At 43.9% G+C, this 22,262-nt stretch overlaps 1 protein-coding gene across 2 annotated transcripts in view; it reads right to left on the reverse strand.

The window, feature by feature from the left end:
* cftr (CF transmembrane conductance regulator) overlaps positions 1 to 22,262 on the reverse strand; it is a 61,239-nt gene that overhangs the window by 30,057 nt on the left and 8,920 nt on the right. For both annotated transcript variants that reach the window (XM_080762459.1, XM_080762460.1), the window contains 8 exons: positions 16,052 to 16,267; positions 14,973 to 15,062; positions 12,457 to 12,620; positions 10,491 to 10,616; positions 8,960 to 9,206; positions 6,634 to 6,726; positions 4,559 to 4,735; positions 3,177 to 3,368 (listed from right to left, as the gene is read on the reverse strand). In XM_080762459.1, the coding sequence (XP_080618585.1) occupies positions 3,177 to 3,368; positions 4,559 to 4,735; positions 6,634 to 6,726; positions 8,960 to 9,206; positions 10,491 to 10,616; positions 12,457 to 12,620; positions 14,973 to 15,062; positions 16,052 to 16,267 (1,305 nt within the window). The remainder of the gene's footprint in view (positions 1 to 3,176; positions 3,369 to 4,558; positions 4,736 to 6,633; positions 6,727 to 8,959; positions 9,207 to 10,490; positions 10,617 to 12,456; positions 12,621 to 14,972; positions 15,063 to 16,051; positions 16,268 to 22,262) is intronic.

The raw sequence follows: 22,262 nt of genomic DNA on the forward strand, positions 1-22,262 counted from the left end.
ACTGATTCTTTCCAGGAAAGGGTCACTTTTGACAGTTCAGTTATGATTAACAATGTCATACACATCATGTGAATCCTCCTGAATGAAAATCCACACTCCACAGTGTTCATTTAATGTGTAAACCCCTAATGGCTACTACAAGGAAATAACCCAAATGTACTGGAAACTAAACTTAAAAAAAACAGACCTCGATATTATCCTGCTCGATCAGTGCACTTTAAACTTTGAGATTTTGATCACTGGTCATCGGAACAGAAATCGCACACAAGACGCAACTCTGTATGTTTTAGTATCCGATAACACTGATAAATATGTAAGTATAACACATGACTACTGGAGTCACAAGACAAGGAGCCGTGTGTCACTGTAGTGTCACATGTTCTGATCTGGCTCACAGTGTTTTGAAACTAAATGTGAAACCAAGATAAAAGTTTTTAGATTGTGAGCAAACTTCACATGCAGCCACGCTTTAGATCTTTGCAACAGGACACAACAAGCGCTGTACGTGTCACTGAAAGATCAGAATATAAAAAAAGAAAACAGCTTGACTCAGGTCTGTGTGCAAACTGGGTGCACTGACTGGGTGCCTGCAAAGTGCCGAGTCATTTTAGTTGAAATAAAAAAAGAGGAATGGAAAGCCTGCCAAAAAACACAACACTCCCACAGCACGCAGAGACAATGGACCAGAGAGAGAGAGAGAGAGAGAGATACAAAAGGTGACAGAACACATGGAACAGTCTGACAGATGGACATTTGGTAGTGTATGTATATAAATGCACAGTGAAAATGGACAACCCCACACATTCGATGAAGTGACACAGCACAGGTCTATATATCATCATCCTACCTTTTTTTCAGGGGCCACTTCCGTCATCCTTACAGGAGGAGGGCGTATAGGGGAATTAAGTTAACAGTTTGTTTAACAGCTTGTAAAAAAGAAAAGACGACATAATGGAATTACAAGGCATGTTGTGTCTCCCCCCTGAACAAAGCATCTGTTAGGGCCGGAGGGCTAAAAGCTACATGCTAACGTTAAGCGAGCCGGTGGGGGGGGGGGGGGGGGGGGGACCGCTAATGCGTGGTTTTACAGGGAGAAGGACCACCCATGGGAGTCTGTCTGTCTGTCTGTCTGGAGCTCAGGGGCATCTACTATAGAGGAGGAGGGCTACTTAAGAGCAGACAGCCCTATAGTGAATGTCAGGGTTGTGTCTGGACAACTAAGCAACAGTTGTCACTCTGTCAGATGGATAGCGTAATAACAGAGCGTTGCTGGAGACACTTTGGCAGGCATATCGGTAGGCCCTACTACACAATACAATGGAGCCAGAGGTGCAGCATTATGGCAAGAGACCATATAGTTTAATTAAAATCTAAATACAAATGTGCACCTGTTGACAGCAGCATTAGAAGAAACTGCACATATAACTGTGTTATGACAATATTTAGGATTGTTATCTATTAATATCTATTGTCATTTAATAGCGGCAGGTATTGTCATTTAACCCATTTATTGCCATCTGGGTCAGACGGCAATAAGGAGCAGGTTTCCTAACGTTCAGCTGTCAATAAATATTGCATGCCGACATTGTTTGCTATGACAACATGATGTCTGTGTTTTGGTCAAAACTTTGAAGGCACTCTCAGTAAGGGGGCGAGAGAGAGAGAGACACGCGTGCAAACGCGCACACACACACACACACACACACACACACACACACACACACACACACACACACACACACACACACACACAAAATACGAAATACTGTACCACTTTGTATTGTAGATTCAATATAGAACTACTCTGTTACAAGTACAAGTCCTGAATTCAACTAAAGGTACAAAAGTATCAGTATCAAAATGTACTTGAAAGTACTCATTGTGCATGAATGTCTTGTGTTTTCAAATGTAGGACTATATATAAATAGCATATCTACAATAGTACAAGCTCCCAATGCGTCACATAAGGGGCCCTATTTTCTATAGGTCTGCAATCTTTGAAAAATCGTGAAAATGTGGCACACATCTTTGAATATATTCAAATTATATTATTATCAATTTTCATCTATAATGGTCCAGGGACCACCTCGAACCCCCTCAAGGACCACCGGTGGTCCCCGGGCCACTGGTTGAGAACCACTGCCCTAAGCCAGTAAGCCTACAAATGTGGTGATTTGCTCACAGAGAAATGACCCTTGTCTCCATTCTATGGCTGTCACTTTCTAACCAGCAAGCTGATATTCTAGAGCCGGTGAGATAATGTGGCATCTCCTTGACAACGAGGGGAGAGCCAGCATTCTAGTATTCCAGTAACAATCCCCCCCCCCATCCCTCCACCCCATCCTGCTGAAAGCGTAGCCTGGAATACTCCGGAGACAGAGAGGCATCACTCAACGATGCCTCAGGATGTGAGAAGCGGTGTGTGTGTGTGTGTGTGTGTGTGTGTGTGTGTGTGTGTGTGTGTGTGTGTGTGTGTGTGTGTGTGTGTGTGTGTGTGTGTGTGTGTGTGTGTGTGTAAGCCGGCCAGGAGGGAATGCAACTCCTGCTGTAATTTTGTATTCCACCAGGAATTGAAGCGCATTCAACAGATGTCTCAGGTGTAACTTCTCCGGAGTAGTGCCCAGACGCACATGATTGAGTCAGCATTAACTCATTAAGACTTGAGACAAGATTCTACAAAATGTCTTCTAAATCATGAGTTTTCTGGAAAAAAAAAACGATGTTTCTCAAAGTGGTCAGTGGTTCTCAAACTATTTCATGTGAAGGACGCCCCAGAATCATATGTCTTCGCCCACGGATCCCCCATCTGAAAATATGTCGTTCCAGGGACCCCCCCCAGACGGTAGGTATAGTAGGTACATCTGCTATTTTTCAACAGCTAAAGTAAATAAGAAAATAATGGTTATAGTGGTTAAAAGTACCGTAAGCAGATTTCAAGAATCTGCACCTATCAGCTACAGAGACTATTCCTCAAGACTCCCCCGGTCTCCTGAGCAGAGCGCGCCTTCTCCTAGCGGTTTTTGTTCTTAACCCACGAGAAGAACGACTGACATTTTTTAGAATCTGATCTCAGGTCAGAATGGGTTAATCAGACCAGTGTGTGTCCTAGTGGAAACCTCGTATGAATCTGATCTCAGGTCAGAATGGGTTAAAGCAGGCGGAAACAACAGCCGTACCTCCTCCAGCTGACAGGCCTTGATGACCGAGGTGTAGCGGTACTCGTCGTAGGTCAGGCCGAACAGGATGTTGTCCCGGATGGTCCCCGGCATGATCCAGGACGTCTGCGGGGAGAAGGAGATGCGTCCGCTGTGTCGGATCTTGCCCTCCGACGGCATCAGCTCGCCCAGAATCATCATCAGCAGGGAACTCTGGGTAAAACAAGGATTACGGGGGAAAGTTGAGGGTATAACGTGTAACGTCACGACACCTTACAATGCTGAATCATACTAGGGCATTAAGCAACTAGTCGACTATTCAACTAGTCGACTAGTAAATAAACTAGTTGACCTTGTTGGTACTAGTTGATAAGAAAAAAAATACGTTTTTTTTGTTTTTTGTTTTGTAGGACTCAAGATCAGGTAGATTATAGTTATAGTCACCAATGTACACAGTTTTTAAATGTACAAATATTTATTTAAATCTGTCGACTAGTAAACTAGGCAACTAGTCAACTAGTAAAAATGACTAGAAGTGAATGCCCTAAATCATACCGCTACTACTACAAACTATCTCCAGTGTGTTGTTCACCCAGCTGTGATGAAGGTATTCAAGCAAGGCTCTGCACTCTTAAAATAAAAATTCGTATTTCTTTTTTTTGGGGGGGGGGGGTTGGCCTCTCCTTCTGCACCATACTCCTTGCTGTTTCACGCATGCGAGTTCCTATTTTTTAAAGAAATCCCGGCGACATCACTAATTAGGTCTAAGCTGGGCATTGTTCTTAAGGACATGGGAGAATCTGATGACTTTTATCTCGGGTTTGACGGCTTTAAGATACTCCTGCCACAGATACTCCGGGGACAAAACCTTGGAGGGTTTATTGATGTACATGAATCTGTTGAGGTGGCTCTCATCGTGCCACAATGCTTCTATTCCCTGCTGGGCGTCCAGATCAAAGTTGTGGCGGCAAGTGGACGCCAGATGCTGGACGTAAGGCAGCTCGCCCCCAAATACGGCAGCGGTGTAGTAGTAGTCCCCTTCGTGAGGGGCCATGTAGGCCTTTGAGGCCGGCCTACGTTCATAAGTGAACTCACTGCGGTTTTCGGCGTAAAACCTTGCGTGTAACACGGCGACCAGCTGGCCAAGAGTCTCCGTCCCCCACCGAGCGTGAATATATATACGAGCTGCGTTCGTTTGGTGTTAGCATTATGCTATGCTTTAGCTATTTAAACAAGCTCATAGTGCGCCACCGAGTGTCGCGCTACGAGCTTGTAGGTATTTTTTTTAAATCGAAGAACGACTGACATAGAAACATAGCTTTTTCAGAAAACTGTCAGGAAGTAGAAGAGACATTTTTTGAATCTGATCTCAGGTCAGAATGGGTTAAATGCTGCGTCCGTACCTTCCCTGAGCCGGTGGATCCGGTCACAGCCAGCATCTTGCCCTTCTCCAGGTACAGGCTGATGTTCCTGAGGACCGGCGTGACGTAGAGGTTGGTGAAGAACAGCCCGGCGTCTCCGTTGGGATGACCGTTGGCCTTGTTCTCCTGCTTGATCTTCTCAAAGAGCTCTCCGATGCCCTGGAGCGGAGACAAAGAGCACAGTCTGAACCACTGTTTTTGGCAGAACATTTCGATTTTGATTTTAGTTTTAGTCTCAGCCATATAGTCATAGTCATAGCTTTCATTTAGTTTTAGTCACATTTTATTCACCTGGAATGTTTTAGTTTTTGTCTAGTTTTAGTCGACTAAATGTCATAAGATTTTAGTCGACAAAATCTACAGGTGACTTAGTCGACGAAAATGTATTTTGGCGGGCCTTGATGCCGTCATGACTGATTTCATACTTTCTTATTTTATTTGATTTTACACCGATCTACAAGCTCACAGCTCCAGGAGCAGAGATTTGAGTTATAAAACGTTTCGCTCTGAAAGAATATATATTCCAAGATTTGCGCCACATTTCCACGAAGAAAAACAAATAGCAGATCTATAAGCTTGTAGTGCGGCACTCGGTGCCGCGCTATGAGCTTGTAGATCTGCTATTTTTCAATAGCAAAAGTATAACACCAGTAAGACGCCCTGGGGGTCACGCATCTGCCTGCATGGGTGATAACCATGTATGGTTATCCAGGGTTTGATGAGTTCGGTGTTGTGATCTTCATATATGGAGATGGCCATTTATGCCGGTGGTGTGACGTGTCATGAGGCGTGACCATATATGGAGGGAGGCTATAAGGGTGCTATAAGGGTATATATGATGTCATGTGATGTTACGAGGTCAGATCCATATATGGAGATCTAAGGGTCTCCATGACTCACTACATTGTACATCAATGTATATGCGTCACAGGTGTGTTTACGTGTTTGCTTGTCTGCGTGGCAAGCAGACATTCAACGCTTGCTTTGTATTAGCATTATGGTCGACTATAGCAGGTGTTTGTCATGCTTTGTAGACAGACAGACTTGCCATTCTCTACCTCCTTCAAGAGGGGGGGAAATACAAGATTCCCAGAGACCTTTAGAACGGCATTATTCATCTGTCTACATGGATACATATCAATAGATGGCCGGCCGTCTCACCGTTACAATAAAAAGGGGGGAAACCTCGGATGACTTGGCAATTTAATCACTAACCTCAGAGACGTTTCATGGGTCACCGACTCTAGAGGGGCTTCTGCAATTTACAAAGACGTGTTTCTGTGATTTGTATAGGCTCTCCCTGCTTCAATTCACATTCAAATGAGCTGACGCACGTGCTGTCAACAGTAAAGAAAGACAACACTCCTCCCCATTCTTCCCCTAATAGAACATTCCGGGAAGCAGAGAAGAGTAGGGGAGAATCCTGGAAATAAATGATGCACATGCTGACTCCCCCAAAAACTAACCACGTCTTCCTGGCTACAATACTGTATGTTTGTGAAAGAATTGATGGCTTATGCAAATTAAAGGACACAGATTTTCTCACGATACTGGATGGTCATAAATCACACGTACTTGACATGCGTTTACAGCCCTCTGCTCACAGATAAGACAAGATAATTCACTCCATAAAATGGTGATGAATTGACTCTGGTAGAAATGGTAAATGGTGCATTTATATAGCGCTTACATAGATTGTGCATTACATTCACCCATTCACACACACATTCATACACCGATGGCGGTGGAAACCATGCAAGGCACCAAGCCACCAACCTGCACATCAGGAGCAATTAGGGGTTCAGTGTCTTGCTCAAGGACTGGCTGGTTACCATCCAGCCACTCTGGATAAAGTGCATAGCGTGTTTGTTTGAGAAACATGGGTTTTTCAGAAAACTGTCATGATTTCAAAGACATTTTGTAGAATCGTCCTCAGGTCTACTCTAAATGGGTTGAGTTGACTTTTGAACAGTCTTCATGAGGCAAACAGAACACACACGCACACACACACACACACACACACACACACACACACACACACACACGCACACACGCACCTCGTCCCAAGAGGCAGTCACGTTAACCAGCTCCAGTTCTGTGGTCATGAGGTTATACTCCAGTGTCTTATATTCCTCCTTCATGAGGAATTCCTGCAGAACAAACACACAAACAAACACAATCAGGCAGGGACGTAAACACAGTCAGGGATGACAGATCAATCATTCTGAACAAACCATATCAGGGATCATGTGAATTGTAATGTATATATATGTGGGATTAGGAGTCTGAGGTCGCCCTTTGTTTACTAATTAGCCCATGTTTGTGTTTACAATGGTGTGTGTGTGTGTGTGTGTGTGTGTGTGTGTGTGTGTGTGTGTGTGTATTGGGCTAGCTTTTACACTAACATTTTCCCTTGGATACATTCAGGTTTCCAATTGCTCAAAACACCTATTCTGAGGGATGTCCATTCCACGGACACACACACCCACACACCCACACACCACACACACACACACACACACACACACACACACACACACACACACACACACACACACACACACACACACACCTGGAGTCCTTGGCACGTATTTACCAGAATCCCTTTCGTCGACAAGTAAGATAAATGTACAGTCATTTGTCCCGGTGTCTCTTTGCAGGGACATGCTAGGTGAAAGGTCAACGACGGTGTACAAAACACACGTGTTTAAGTTATTTGAGTGAGTCTTGTACTGTATGTGTGCCGTGTGGTTACGTGTGTGTGTGTGTGTGTGTGTGTGTGTGTGTGCGCTGTGTACAGTACATACCTGTACTTATGCACCATAAATGTCTGTGTTTACCATTTCCTACCCATCTTCTCTCGGCTGTATTCCAAAAACAACGTGTGAGCTTACATAACCGCGGTGGCCAGGCAGTGACATAACCTGATGACTGAGGCAGACGGTGACCAGCATGTCTTCAGCCATGTCTTCTTCAGCCCAATGCACTCTCTACTACTTCTTCTCTGACATACCTCTGTACAGTAAACATGCAACATGTACCTGCAACATGCCATACAGTATAGCTGTACTACAGTATGAATACATAACTATTGGTTGGTTTCTCTTGAATAAGGCGTCACCCACAATGAAGTTCCCACACACTGCAGGAGTTCTTTTCGTGGAATTCGTTTTGAACAGGCGTTTGTGTCGCGAGTGTCGAGTACATCCACCAAGGTTTACCAACATTTTTTATTTATTTAAATGCTATATTATTATTATTATAAAATACTAATACTAAGTATTATAATTAATTATTATTATTTGAATTTTAAATAAATTACCACAACATTAGACGTTTTTTGTTTTGCCTATAGTTAAGCCGATGACTACAATAAAGGCTTTTTAAAACACAACTGAGGGCAGTGCCTTGGATGTTTTCTCATACTTGGATGTCTGCCTACTACTACACGGGAAATAACTTAAATATGTTTACCTACTATTAGACATAGTTTACAACCATTAAAATCATATTTAAAAACAAAAACAAAATGATGAGCATAAATTGAGCACAAATTGCACAAGTTTCTCTCCTGAGTAGTGAGTACATGTCTTCTCTGATACAGTTGGGTATTGCAAAAATGATAAACAGGCCCAGTACCTCGAGGTAAAAATAATCTGAACCAATTCCAGACCCATGTGACAATAATAAAACAGGGAGCCGGACTTGTAGGGCTGTGGATATTAATAGTAAGCACAGTGACTGTCAATGGAGGGAACGTTGGAGCAAAATGTGTGGAACTACTTAGTGACACATCATTGTGGGCAGGGTTGTGAAGTAAACATGACGGTAACAAAACATAACACTAGGCATTAAGGGCAGATCACTTGTCCTTTCTCCTGACTACTTTCTGTCCTTTTAGGCAAGCGATTTGCTTGAGGAAACTATAAGCACAGGAACAGTGCGTTGGAAAGAAGTGCTGCGCTACCATAACGCACACATCTCCAAAAAAACGCACGTGGCGTGTATTACACTATATTGCCGATTATGGTAATATTACGCAAAAATATACGCAGATATGAAGCAACAGAAAATCGGAACGAGGTTATTTTTTCACCAATACATCAAGCTATGCATGAAGTTATGGTACCAGATCTCAAGATAACCTTATGCTGTAGGTGCCTAAAAACAATTCTAAGCTGGGAGATACTGCCTTCAGGGTGTATATGCTCCATATTATATGGAGTGATTGTCAAGAAAAGTTAGATGTCCTCCTTGTCTCGTTTGCTATCTTTAAAAGATATATATGGTCTCAATGGATTACCCTGAAATAAAGGTTTCAATCAATCAATCAACCAATCAACAAATCCCCACTCCAAGAAGCTCCCCCAGGCCGCCACCCACCTCAATCTTCTTGACCAGGGCCAGGGTGTCGTACCACATCTGGATGGATCCGGGCAGCTGGCGGGTGAGCGTCATGCGCAGCACCATGCAGTAGGACGCCGTGGTGAAGATGCGTCTCAGGATGATGCCCTTGCTGAGCGCGTGCGGCACGATGGCCGACACGATGACCAGGATGGCCGAGAAGAAGTAGGAGGCGCTGTAGAAGTAGCGCAGGGAGCCGATCTTCCTGGTGTGAAACATCTCGTCCCTGAGGAAATAAAAAGGGACCGGTTATGTATAGACTCATGTTCTGCCTAAAACCCACATGGGACGACTTTTATCAACACCCTGAACGCACAGGACCAAGTTCACTGTCCTTTCAATTAGTAACGCCCAGGACGAAGTTCACTGTCCTTTCAATTAGTAACGCCCAGGACGAAGTTCACTGTCCTTACAATTAGTAACGCCCAGGACGAAGTTCACTGTCCTTTCAATTAGTAACGCCCAGGACGAAGTTCACTGTCCTTTCAATTAGTAACGCCCAGGACCAAGTTCACTGTCCTTTCAATTAGTAACGCCCAGGACGGAGATTGATCGAAAGGACGGAGGTTATTGATATGAAAAGCGATCGCATCGCTCCACAGCCTGGGAGCGCCTGTTGTCCCAACAGTGGGACGTCATCGAAAATGTTCCCCCCCTGTTTAGCCGACGAGACCGAAAATCTTAAAACATCTTGATCATCTAAATCATTCCGTCCAATTCTAAGTAAAGATCATGTGTTAGACGGCCCACCGCGGTTCCGTTCGCTAGTCGCGGTAGATTTAATCATGCCTCCCGTTGTTGTCGATCGCCTCTAGAGTGTTTTGGCTACATCTAGCTGCTTCAGCCACACCCATCCCGTTGTAGTCGATCGCCTCTAGAGTGTTTTGGCTACATCTAGCTGCTTCAGCCACACCCGGGATAACATCCGGCCCGTCAGTAAAAGCGCTCCGCTGCTATAAATCACTGGGCGCTATGATTTAATGGATTTAATGATTTAATGGATTAAAAGTCACAGATCGCTTAGAACGACACTGAACGACATTGAACATCTATAATGCATCCAGGCATCGCTAGAATCATTCTTGGCGTCTCCGTCGCCTGGCAACGCCCTGCTTTTACACAATCTTTGCTAAGGACGTGTATAGACGAGACGTCCTTTTTAATCAAACCGCAGGAGGCCTTGGACGTGTATTCTCGTCTTTAGGACTTTTTTTTATCGATTTAAAAACAAAAAACTGAAAAATCGATTACACAGTTCCGTTCCCCACCATCAGGCGCCCCCAGGCTGGCCCCAGGGGGAGGCAGCAGTATAGGCATCCCTATGGGGACACGGGGACAACATGGAAACTCCACGCAGAAAGTCAGTATAGAGAGTATAGACATCCCTATGGGGACACGGGGACAACATGGAAACTCCACACAGAAAGTCCAAGTATAACTCAGACTTCTATAGAAACACCTCTGTTTTGCCTCCTGGACTGACTCCCGGCATTAGAAACGAGTGTCTTACTGTCTGATGTTCCTGATGATCAGCTCCATGACCTCCTCCCAGCCGTAGGCCTTCACTGAGTGGATGTTCTCCACGATCTCTGAGGTGAGGGCGAGGCGACGGCTGATCATACCTGCTCGCTTTGCTCTGCGGTGGGGGGGTGGGGGTGGTGGAGATCCAGTTAATAAAACATACAGTATACGTACACACAAGGATACATACCTGTACCACTACCACCCAGACATTTACGTACAGTACAAACACGGATGACGATAAGGCTGGCTGCCCATGTCGGTGAGAGCGCCCTGAGGGACTCCATATGGCGTTTAAAGTGGTTAACCGGTGTTTCGACCAATTTGAAACCCGAATGTAATCGAGGGAAAATGTTGGTGTAAAAGCTAGCCGCACGCGCGCACGCACACACGCACACACACACGCACAGCATTGTAAATACAAACATGGGCTAATTAGGCAGAGTGATCAACATGTGGGATCTCCCACATGAAAGAGAAGAAGGGATCAAATGAGGTCAGACAGCGACTCAGTGTTCGCCGTTCGCTCGTTCCTTCACTATAAAACACACGGCAGTCAAGAAGAAACACTGTCTACAGCTTTATGAAGAACAGAAGGTATGGTTTTAGTTGTGAGAAATTCATATTAATGACAGCATGAGGTCAAAAAGGTGTCTTGTTTTAGACCAGGTGCAACAGTTAGGGCGCCGTGTCTACTGAGGGTTTCTTTTCCCCCGCTGAAAACGCAACGTGCTCGCCTAAAAGCGCCTCCAAACACCCGAGCTGATATATATTTTGCTCTAAGCAAACAGAGAAAAGCGCTGGCGTGCCAAAGTGCTACGCCAGACCACGCTGCTGGGGTTTCCCCAGCCGCCGCTCCCAATTATAAACATACAAACATGTGCTATGCTCAGGAGGAAACATCTTCTTTGGTCAATTTCGATTGTTGTTTGAAAGTTTGATTTGATTTTAATTTGATCTTGGCTTTTTGGGGACAAGACTCGATTTATTTTATATCCTCCTGGCTGCAACACCTCATGTGTACCTCCTCTGAAGCAGGACGGCAGAGTAGTCAAAACTGAATGGATAAAGTCAAGATAAAAATCATACTAATAGGATCCATTTATGCTATTTAACCACTTAAACCCTCTAGACTGTACTTTGACTGATTGTTTAGATCTACAGTACAAGCAATCTCTTTGCTATTTTAGGCTAAACGTCCTCCTCAGAATATGGACAATGGGGGCAATGATTCCACCAAATGCCCTAAATTGTAAATTGTAATGAGCTGAGGTGGCTTTTGAAAACCAGCTGGTTGTTTGTTATGCCAGAATATCCCTGCGTGGCTTTGTTGACATTTCTCTACAGGGACACAAAGCGAGCTGTTGTCTCTCTCTCTCTCTAGCAGGAGATATATAACACTGTAGTCTCTCTCTCTCTCTCTCTCCAGCAGGAGATATGTATACCACTGTTGTCTCTCTCTCTCCAGCAGGAGATATGTACCACTGTAGTCTCTCTCTCTCTCTCTCTCTCTCTCTCTCTCTAGCAGGAGATATGTATACCACTGTTGTCTCTCTCTCTCTCTCTCCAGCAGGAGATATGTACCACTGTTGTCTCTCTCTCTCTCTAGCAGGAGATATGTACCACTGTTGTCTCTCTCTCTCCAACAGGATATATGTACCACTGTTGTCTCTCTCTCTCCAGCAGGAGATATGTACCACTGTTGTCTCTCTCTCTCTAGCAGGAGATATGTACCACTGTTGTCTCTCTCTCTCTCTCTCTCTCTCTCTCCAGCAGGAGATACTGTATGTACCACGAGATATCAATGCTAACTGCATAGACACGCCAGACGGAGCTGCATGGGTAAGATCCACAATAAAACAACGACCACGGCAGGAATGTGAATCTGGGCATTCATTCAGGGAATGGAAATGAGTGTGTGTGTGTGTGTGTGTGTGTGTGTGTGTGTGTGTTACCTGTGTGGTCCCATCTTCTGTGCGAGGCAGGCTTGCACAATGCCCAGCAGGGTGAGAGCAGCCAGAGCACAGAAGCCATTCACTTCAATCAGCTCCCAGATCAGCCCAGTACACAGGATACACTGCAGGGGTGTGATCCAAACAAAGTGGGCCAGACCCAGGCTCTGTAACACAAGCACACACACACACACACACACACACACACACACACACACAACAATACAATACTTTAGCTATTTCTTTATTTTATTTTTCTCCCAACGTACTGCAGTCGTCGTCATGCCAATTCCAGATTCATGAGCGTCACGCTTGTCACAGACAGAGCAAGTTCTGTCAGGGAACTCGGTGCAGTTGCTGGCGGCTGCCTCAACTCCACGTCCACTCATCCAATCATCCAATCATTTCATTCTCAGACTGCTCTATTTAATATGGAAGTTTGCACTGCTAATTCCTGCAGGCTTTGCTGCTGCTGCTGCGCTCACCACTGCTGCCTTGCTCAAACACTGCTGCTCACCCTCCACCACCCCAGCTACCACCTGTTGGGTGTGTAGCGTTGGGTGTCTGCTGTTTATGTACGGGGGATTCGGAGTCCCTATGGTCGGGAGATGCACTTTATCAGACTATCAGAGTACATAAAAGCAGATGCAATTCATCGCCAAACCTTAATAAATATATTGCTCATTTTACATTAAAAACACAAATATATATATATATATGTCTAACCATGAGTTAACTTGTGCATTATAGTCCCTTGTCACTGCTAACTCCTAAAGCTGGCCGGCCTGGTCCTAGTCCAGTGCTACTCAACCCTGCCCTCCTCCCAGTCGTGAAACTCCTCACTGTCAGGTGAAAAGACGTTGCGTGTATTGAAGAAGAAACACTTCAGTCCATCCCATTTAATCCCGTTAATGTATTAACAGTTTGCTGGGAAACACACGCGCGTGTACGGTGTACGCACTCAATCACGCACGCAGCCACACACTATTATGAGAAAATCACAGGCAAGGTGCATTGCAGCGATCGCACCAAGCCCTATTCAAGTCGGGTGATAATTACTCCAGAGCAGGTCACAGAGTGTATCGACATTCTGCGCTTCAATGAGACCGACACAGTACCTCTGTAGAGAGACACACACACACACACACCCTCACACACACACACACACACACACACACACACACACACACACACACACACGCACACACACAGGGGTTCTCAACGTTTTTGGCTGGGGGACCCGCAGAAAAGCTTTGGCCATGTCTCACGAGTCCCGCCCCGTCCCCCCTCCCCACCCCAATATAATTTGTCCGCTATAGAGAAAATACATCATAAATAAATAAATTAATAGTGAAACCAGATATAATCCGTTTATGCATGTACTGTGTGTACTACGTAATCTCTTAATTTCCATTTTCCAGCCATTGCAGTTGCAATTGTTTTTTTTGTTTTTTTCCTAATAATCTGGGGACCCCCCAAAATAATTTGCCCCCCCCCCAAGGGATCGTGACCCCCAGGTTGAGAACCCCTGCTCTACAATGCATGACAGTTTAGAAAACTAAACTAAATAACAAATAAGTTACTAAATATGTACGACATATACGTACATGATACAGGATATGCTGCTAAAAGATATTGTGAGACTCCTAGCCCTAACTTTTATCCGGTATTCTCCTTGTTACATTGTGTTGATATGTCAGCACACTAAGCACAGTTCTGTGGACCAGGTCCAACGAACATTTAAAACCCTTCGTCCTTTGATTCGTGTCCTCCATCACCATGCTACCCCTATAAACACCTACATGTCTAGTTTAATTAAACCTCACCGTCTTTAACTCATTGTAACTCTAATTATATTATAACCATGAATATAAATTCCCTGGTCGCGGGGAGCCCAACTCACAGATTACAAAACATGGTGTTGAGTAAATACATGAGGGAGAGAATTTCCCCATTCTTCACTTAACTTTTGATTTCCATTTCACCCAATGGAGTTTTTACAAGTCCACAGATGGGTACCGGTATGTAGTGTTCTACTCTGAAATGTCATCCATTTTTAGAAGGAAGAATCAGAATGATCTAAATTACAGTAAGCTGTAATGTTGTTGTTAAATGGTAAATGGTGCATTTATATAGCGCCTTTATCCAAGGCGCTTTACATAGATTGTGCATTACATTCACCCATTCATACACCGATGGCAGCGGAAGCCATGCAAGGTACCAACCAGCACATAGGGAGCAATTTGGGGTTCAGTGTCTTGCCCACTTCGACATGTAGACAGGAGGAGGCGGGATTCGAACCGCTGACCCATGGATCATTGGACGACCTGCTCTACCTCCTGAGCAACAGCCGTGTTGTTGTTGTTGTAATGTTGTAATGCAATGTTTTGGTTGTACCAAAACAAAGTTCCCAGAGAAAATAAAAGGCCACGAGTTCTTGATTTCCTCAAATTTAAAAGAGCAGGTAGCTAATCATGCCAAGACAGTACATTTAATTACACCCCACTAAGTCCTCTTACCTCATCCAGCTTGTTGAGGTGGGCCGACATCAGACTGACCAGCTGACCAGTGCTGATCTTATCCAGGACACGGCTGGACAGTTTCAGGGTCTGAAAAGGACAAACATTCCCTGATCGATCAAGATTGTTTATACCTTTCTTTCATTTTCTCCTCAATTTAGTCAATTTCCCCAATGTTTATAGTAGTCCGGCAGCCGGGGTGTGGAGTGGGAAAACACACACACAGACACACACACACACACACACACGCACACACACACACACACACACACACACACACAGACTCCCATTCCCACGCCGATGGCAGAGGAACCATGCAAGGCACCAAACCTGCTCACCGGGTGCAGTTTGGGGTTCAGGGTCTTGCTAAAGGGCACTTCGACACCAACTCAGGGGGAACCGGGAATCGAACCGTTTACCAGACAGTGGCCTTGTGGTTAGAGTGTCCGCTCTGAACCCAATGCCTCCCTGCTGGGCACTCGGCGTCAAAGTTGGATTGGGTCAAATCAACTAATCAAATCAACTAATCAAATGATTCTCGAGCGTGGCTCACTAGCCTGGCTAATAAGCCAAACTAATATCACACAACACTGCCGCGCCGGCAGGCAATTCGGCTGATTCGGTCTGGCTTATTAGCCAGGCTAGCAGCTCACCGCTCCTTGGCTGCAGCTCACCGCTCCAACTAGAGATGGGACAAATTTCACTGGGGTAACGTGTGTGACAAATCGTATGGTCGCAATCGTATCGTACCTCCTGAGCCACTGAAATATCATTGTTTGTGCCTTTATATATTTTTGAGGGGCGCTAGCCCCTCCTATGCCCAGCTTTCCGGGGTTTGTGTGAACACAAACATTGGCTTGTGATTGGCTGATCATCCCATAGCGATGATTTGATTGGCTGAGCAAAAGTACATATTGAAGCTAAAAGTGAGGGCAGCAAAGTGAAGACGGAAAAGTGAGGACGCAAATTGCGATTGGCCAGATTATTTTCTCTCTTACAGTATACAAACGACCTTTACACACACATTTTAAGAAACATGACACACACACACACACACACTCACACTCACACTCCTCTACCTTCTTGTATATGAGGCTGAAGAGGGCGATGCGGATCTGCATGCCCAGGTGGTGCAGGCCGAACAGGGCGGGCTGCAGCAGCAGGAAGCGGGCTATGAACAGCAGGCAGAGGCCCAGGGCCAGGTAGTAGCCCTGCTCGCGCTCCGGGGCGTGGAACGGGTCGAAGGACGCGATGATCCGACCCAGCAGCTGAGGCTGCACCGACTTGGACGCCTCCTGGAAAACACCAGGTGAAGAAGAGTGTGTGAGAAAGAGAGAGTGTGGGTAATACTTATACATCACATTTATTAACATCAGTGGTTTTCAAACCTGTGAATGTCAAGGACCCCCAGATTGACAGTTTAAATTAAAATTAAATAATCTAATAATAATAATAATAATATCTAAATATTTTAAAAAATACAATCTTGTTAAACAAATCTGCTTAATGATGATGTCACTTGTTACTGATACTTGTTTCTGAACTCCCCACAGCCCTTCTATGAGACACATGCCAAGTATATATATATTTGCTATGTTATCATGAACATTATCGAGGACCAATTATATAGGTTGAAAAGTGGTGAATGATCCTTTAATATACTGAAGGAATATGACAAGACCCAAGGAGGACATTTATTTAAAACGCCACTATTTACCTCAACCCCCTCCCCTTGCTTTGCTAAATGGGGGCATTCCTGTAACCATGGCAACCGCCCCCCACTGTAGCAGGCTTACGTAACGTAATGGCTGCTGTCAGGCAGGCAGCTCCCTCCCTCCCATAGTTGGAGGAGCTCCATGTCACTGTGGGTGCAGATAGCGACACACGGGTGCGACATGCCTGGGGTGTATGTGCAACACGGAGACGCTTATGGGCCCACTGCAGGCACATGCAGAGAGTGTTATAGAGGGGCAGGGGCTGAAATCCCCTATAAGAGGGCACTTTTCGACCAAAAATAGCGAAAATAGCAGATATACAAGCTTACAAAGGCCGTCGGGATCGGGAGTCGAACCCGTGGCACACTGCCAGACTGGATTACCAGGCCTGGACCACTGAGCCACGGCTCAGGCCAACCCAGCACTCATTAGCTATACGTTTCAAGTTTGGGAGACTTCGGTATTAAAAAAAAGCAATTCTCCTGAAAGCTGCATTCCTTCCGGAATGGCATGGAAAGGAAAGGCAGTGAGTGGCCTTTGCATTTCTTTCACCGTGGAATAGTAAATGCTGCATTCATGGGCTGCAGAGACAGTGGAGAGGGCAGTTGTTTTACAGACGGGTAAAAGGGCAGGGGCCCCCTTTTAATGCCTTACTGTATGTGTGCACGTCCATGGCCCACTGCACCACTGTGGCAGCTCTGGTAATTCACTAGCAAGTACAGTACAGTACAGGCGTGTGTACAGTATGTACAGATGGGCCTGTTCTCCTGGGGGTTGTTGTGTGAGTCTAGAGAGAAAAGTGTTTACTGTATAGTGTACATGTGAGGATTTCTAACCAGGAGAGAAACTAAACAACGTCTGCGCTGTACCTGCCAGAACAATCTGGAGAATTCTAGAAGCCATTTTGCACACATAAGTATCTCTCACCAGTGAGAAAGGGCATTTGAAGACATTACCGCTTCCATGGGCTTATAAAACACCTGCAAAGTGGCAGGTGAAAGGGAACCATTTTAACTAATTTGACAGGTGTCTGCAGTTATAACACTTTGTGTGTAATAAGACTACCGGTATGTTCAGTTAAATATATGGAATGCCAACCTTTTTGATTTGTAAATGACTAGAATTTCGTGCGCGCTACGCGCGCACTCATCCCAGAGCGACTTTGCCACGCACTATGGGAAGAAATAAATGGCGGGAGTTGACTCCACATGTAGTAACGAATGGGTTATTGGAAATGTACCATTGTTTTGTCCTGAATATTTCCACAGCCTAAGTACTAAAGGATTGTGACTGTGGGACAGACATACAGTCTGACATACAATAGGCTACACGTGTGCACAGTGAATAAACAATGACCTATATGCCCAGAGTTCTTAAATTAACATAGTTGGATTTTAACAGAAAGACAATGCCATAAATCAGTCAAAGTAAGTGACAGACTCAACAGTAGCACACAGCATGCAAGGCAGCGATGCATGCATGCAAACATGTTTGTCCAGCTGAGATTTAGTGTCTCCATCTCTCTGTGGAAGAGGTTGCACATGACCTGTACGGCCACACTGAGGCGCTCCAACACAAACACAGACACAAAACAACACCACGCTGTTTGTCCAGTTGACCCAAATCAACACCAATACCTAGCCTGTTTGTCCAAAACACAGTATCTGCTGGCCACGTGTCTACTTCGCCACAACCTAATGTTAGTAACAAATGTAGGGGAGAGCCGCCAAGGTTGTAACGCTTCACGGTTGTAACATGGACGTTATATCTTGATTGGTCAACGCCACCATGACGCCATCGCGTCAGTATGTGTACAGCAACGTACTCTACGTGGCCAGGAGTTTGAAGTTTGAAGTGTTTACCTTCAAAATGCGTCTAATTTTACACCTGGAGTATATGTGTGGTACAATTTTTGTCTTTGGTGTTGGTGAATAAAAATCCACATGGATGTGTTCATGCTTATGTTCTTCATTAGTTTGCATCGTGTTTAGACGGAATTCACGTTCATTCTGGTCTGTAAGCAACTGCAAAGAAAACTTGCAAAAGCGGGTCATTTGTAACATGTGTTACAAATGGTCCGCTTCCATTCAATGCCATTATATGTAATATTTACATATTTGACATATTGGCCAATATTATATGTTCTGAAATGGTATTGTATCGTGTAGTGTATTCTGAAATTAGTTTAGGGTTGTATAACGTTGTACAACTCAATCAATCAAACGTTTGTTTAATCAATGTATTGCCCCATTGAAAAAAAAGAAATGGCCAAACTGGTACTGGTACACCCGATACTATTTAATATTTCCCTTATGTTTGATACATTTTCTTATCACATCCATGGTATAAAAACAATGCTAAGGAGTTGCTTCAATGAAATGTAATTGCTTTAAGCTGAGAACGATATGTTTAATGGTGTTTTTTAGCGTTGTTACATTTATCATGCATGCCGTTACAATTGATCCGATATGCGCAGCAAATGTAACACTGAAACAGCGTCCACGTTCGGTTGAATAACTCCCGACCTGTTTTATCAAAAAAATAACTTGAAGTGGTTTATGGTAGCTGACATGTGTAGGTCCGTTGCCTGAAAATATTACATGTGTAGCTAAACGGATCTCTGAGTAAAAGAATGAAACGTGCAAAATGTTACATCCTTGGCGGCTCTCCCCTATTAGTTTACTCACAGCACAGCACCGTCACTCCTGTCAGTTATTTCGTCCTAATAACTTGAAGTGGTTTATGGTAGCTGACATGTGTAGGTCCGTTGCCTGGAAATATTACATGTGTAGCTAAAGGGATCTCTGAGTAAAAAAATGGAACGTGCAAAATATGTTCTAAAATTGTATTGTATTGTGTAGTGTATTCTAAAATTAGTTTAGGGTTGTATAACGTTGTACAACTCAATCAATCAAACGTTTGTTTAATCAATGTATTGCCCCATTGAAAAAAAAGAAATGGCCAAACTGGTACACCCGATCCTATTTAATATTTCCCTTATGTTTGATACATTATCTTATCACATCCATGGTATGAAAACAATGCTAAGGAGTTGCTTCAATGAAATGTAATAGCTTTAAGGTGAAAACGATATGTTTAATGGTGTTTTTTAGCGTTGTTACATTTATCATGCATGCCGTTACAATTATTCCGATATGCGCAGCAAATGTAACACTGAAACAGCGTCCACGTTCGGTTTAATAACTCCCGAGCTGTTGTGTGTATTGCGTGGTGAAAAGGCCGTGTGTTTGTGTTGTAAACAACTCATGTTATGTCTGCGCACACTGTATGTTGCTATGGCTGCTGACGTTAGCATGTGTGCTATCAGGCAAAAGCTGAGATAGATATGCAACTACTACTGGGGAAAATGCCATACAAAACACAACACCTAATTTCGGAATGTTATTGTGACCTATTGAGCACAATCAGACCATCATGATTTGCTTGCTGGACCTATAATTAATTTATTAGCATTAAATGTCCACTCGCCCATCCAAAAGAAAAGCAAGATGGCTGCGACAGATTGTGAGCGCGACGGACTACGGAGGCCAGGAGGAGCAGAGCTGGTGACGTAAGAGGCAGGCAGTGTTGCCAGGTTTGCGAATTGTAAGCGAGTTGCAGTGTATGCAAGTAGCGTGGTTAAATTCCTTGTTTCTCGGCGTGTTGTGGCACCCGTTTATCTGCTGGCTCGATCGTGATTTTCATAAAAGTAATATTTGCAGAGTAAATAAGAAACTTGAACGGCTAAAAAATAGGCTATGTCAGTTCGGGGAGGGTGGCGAATTTATTTTGCATATAGAGATGTGTGGTAAAAGTGTGGTTCGGTCGGAGATAGAGCATGAAGAATGAGTATGGGTACACCTTTTCACTTGTATATAAGATACTCATCACTAGATAGTCAACACAGACATTTGGGTCAATTTGGACTACTGTAAGTTGCAAATATATTTCTTATGTTTGTATATTTTTAGAATGCCAAATAGATTTCCAAACATATGTATTATTCTGTATTTGTCAATCTCATTCATTGCTATAGTCAGACACTTTTCACAGCATCAATGTGCGAATTCTAACTCGACTGCAGCTGCCAATCTAACAGCTGACCTGACTTCTCCATGCTTACTATCAGCCAATGTGTACTTGTGTAACTATTTGTGTGTCGCCCTAATCTTTAGAATATATCCTTATATGACCATTTAGTATAGCATCTCTGTTAAAGGAGAATTCCATACTAATTTCTTTAGTATACTTTCTTTGTAGTTGTTACGTCCCCACCAAAGAGGTCCAGGTATTATTTTGTGCAAAAGCTCCTTATTGGCTATTTCCCCTACCATAAGCCCTAAATTAATTGCATTGAATGGGAATTGAATGGGGCTATGGGGTGTTGTGCTAATTCGCTTATTTCCATCACTCAAAAATTATAATTTCTTTGTATATATCCTCTCTTCATAATGTAAATAATATCCCAAGCGCACTTTACTACTTATTTCGATGGAAATAAGCGAACTAGCATAACACCCCATAGCCCCATTCAATTCCCATTCAATGCAATGCAATTCATTGAGGGCTTATGGTAGGGAAAATAGCCAATAAGGAGTTTTTGCACAAAAAAACACCTGGACCTCTTTGGTGGGGACGTAACAACTACAAAGAAAGGTAAGAAAGCATTCTAGCATGGAATTCTCCTTTAAGAGTGGACTATAAGAATGGTCTGGGGATGTGGTTGGGAAGGCAGGTGCCCAGAGGGGCTGCCGGAACAGGTCAGGAGGCTTAGATACTAGACTAGATACTGCTCCATTTAGTATTGAAACATTGCCCTGTTGATATTGACACTGTCACTATGAGGGCCTGTTTGTTGCCGGCTATGAGTCCTGCCTGGCTCAACTCAACCCTCATGAAGCACGATGGTTTGATTCTTTGTTTGTTGAGGTATAAAACTGTGGCATTACTCTTTTCTTTTTAATGAAACCTGAAACGTAAACCTGGACTGGCAATTGAAACTTATTGAAAACAAGCCTGACATAGAAAATGTCAGTGAGGAAAAACACTTGCATTTTAGTTCCAGATACGAATTGATCAATTTCATACTGCTTGAGTGTGAGGGCATGGAAAACCAGATCAAAGGTTTTGATATTATCTTTTACTGGTATATTTTTCACAATAAACATTGAACATATATGTGTTTTTTGACTAACACTATTAATCACAGTTTTTTATTTGTGGACACACCGGAATTGTATTCATTCACTACGAAAATGAATATTACACACAGGATTTAAGTAAGGAAATAAGTAAGACAAGAGACAAGACAAAAGTCTAAAAGCTTGCTAGCAGCCGCTGAAAGCAATGCCACTCCGATGGCTAAAAAAGAAGAACGCTCTTTGGACGTTTGCAATTGACAGAAGAAAGTATATAGCGCTTAAGTGTTTTAGTGGGGTCGTATTAGCTCTGGTCCATAGCTCTAATGTGTTTCATTTAGAGCTATCTGTGGGTTGTGTCATTAGAAAGCCTACTTTCCTTAGTGGACGCACTCAGAGCCCCCACCACACGTATAAACGGTACTTTTTGGCCGGAA

This window comes from Protomyctophum bolini, assembly GCF_963924005.1.
Source record: "Protomyctophum bolini genome assembly, chromosome: 4".
NCBI classification, from domain to species: domain Eukaryota; kingdom Metazoa; phylum Chordata; class Actinopteri; order Myctophiformes; family Myctophidae; genus Protomyctophum; species Protomyctophum bolini.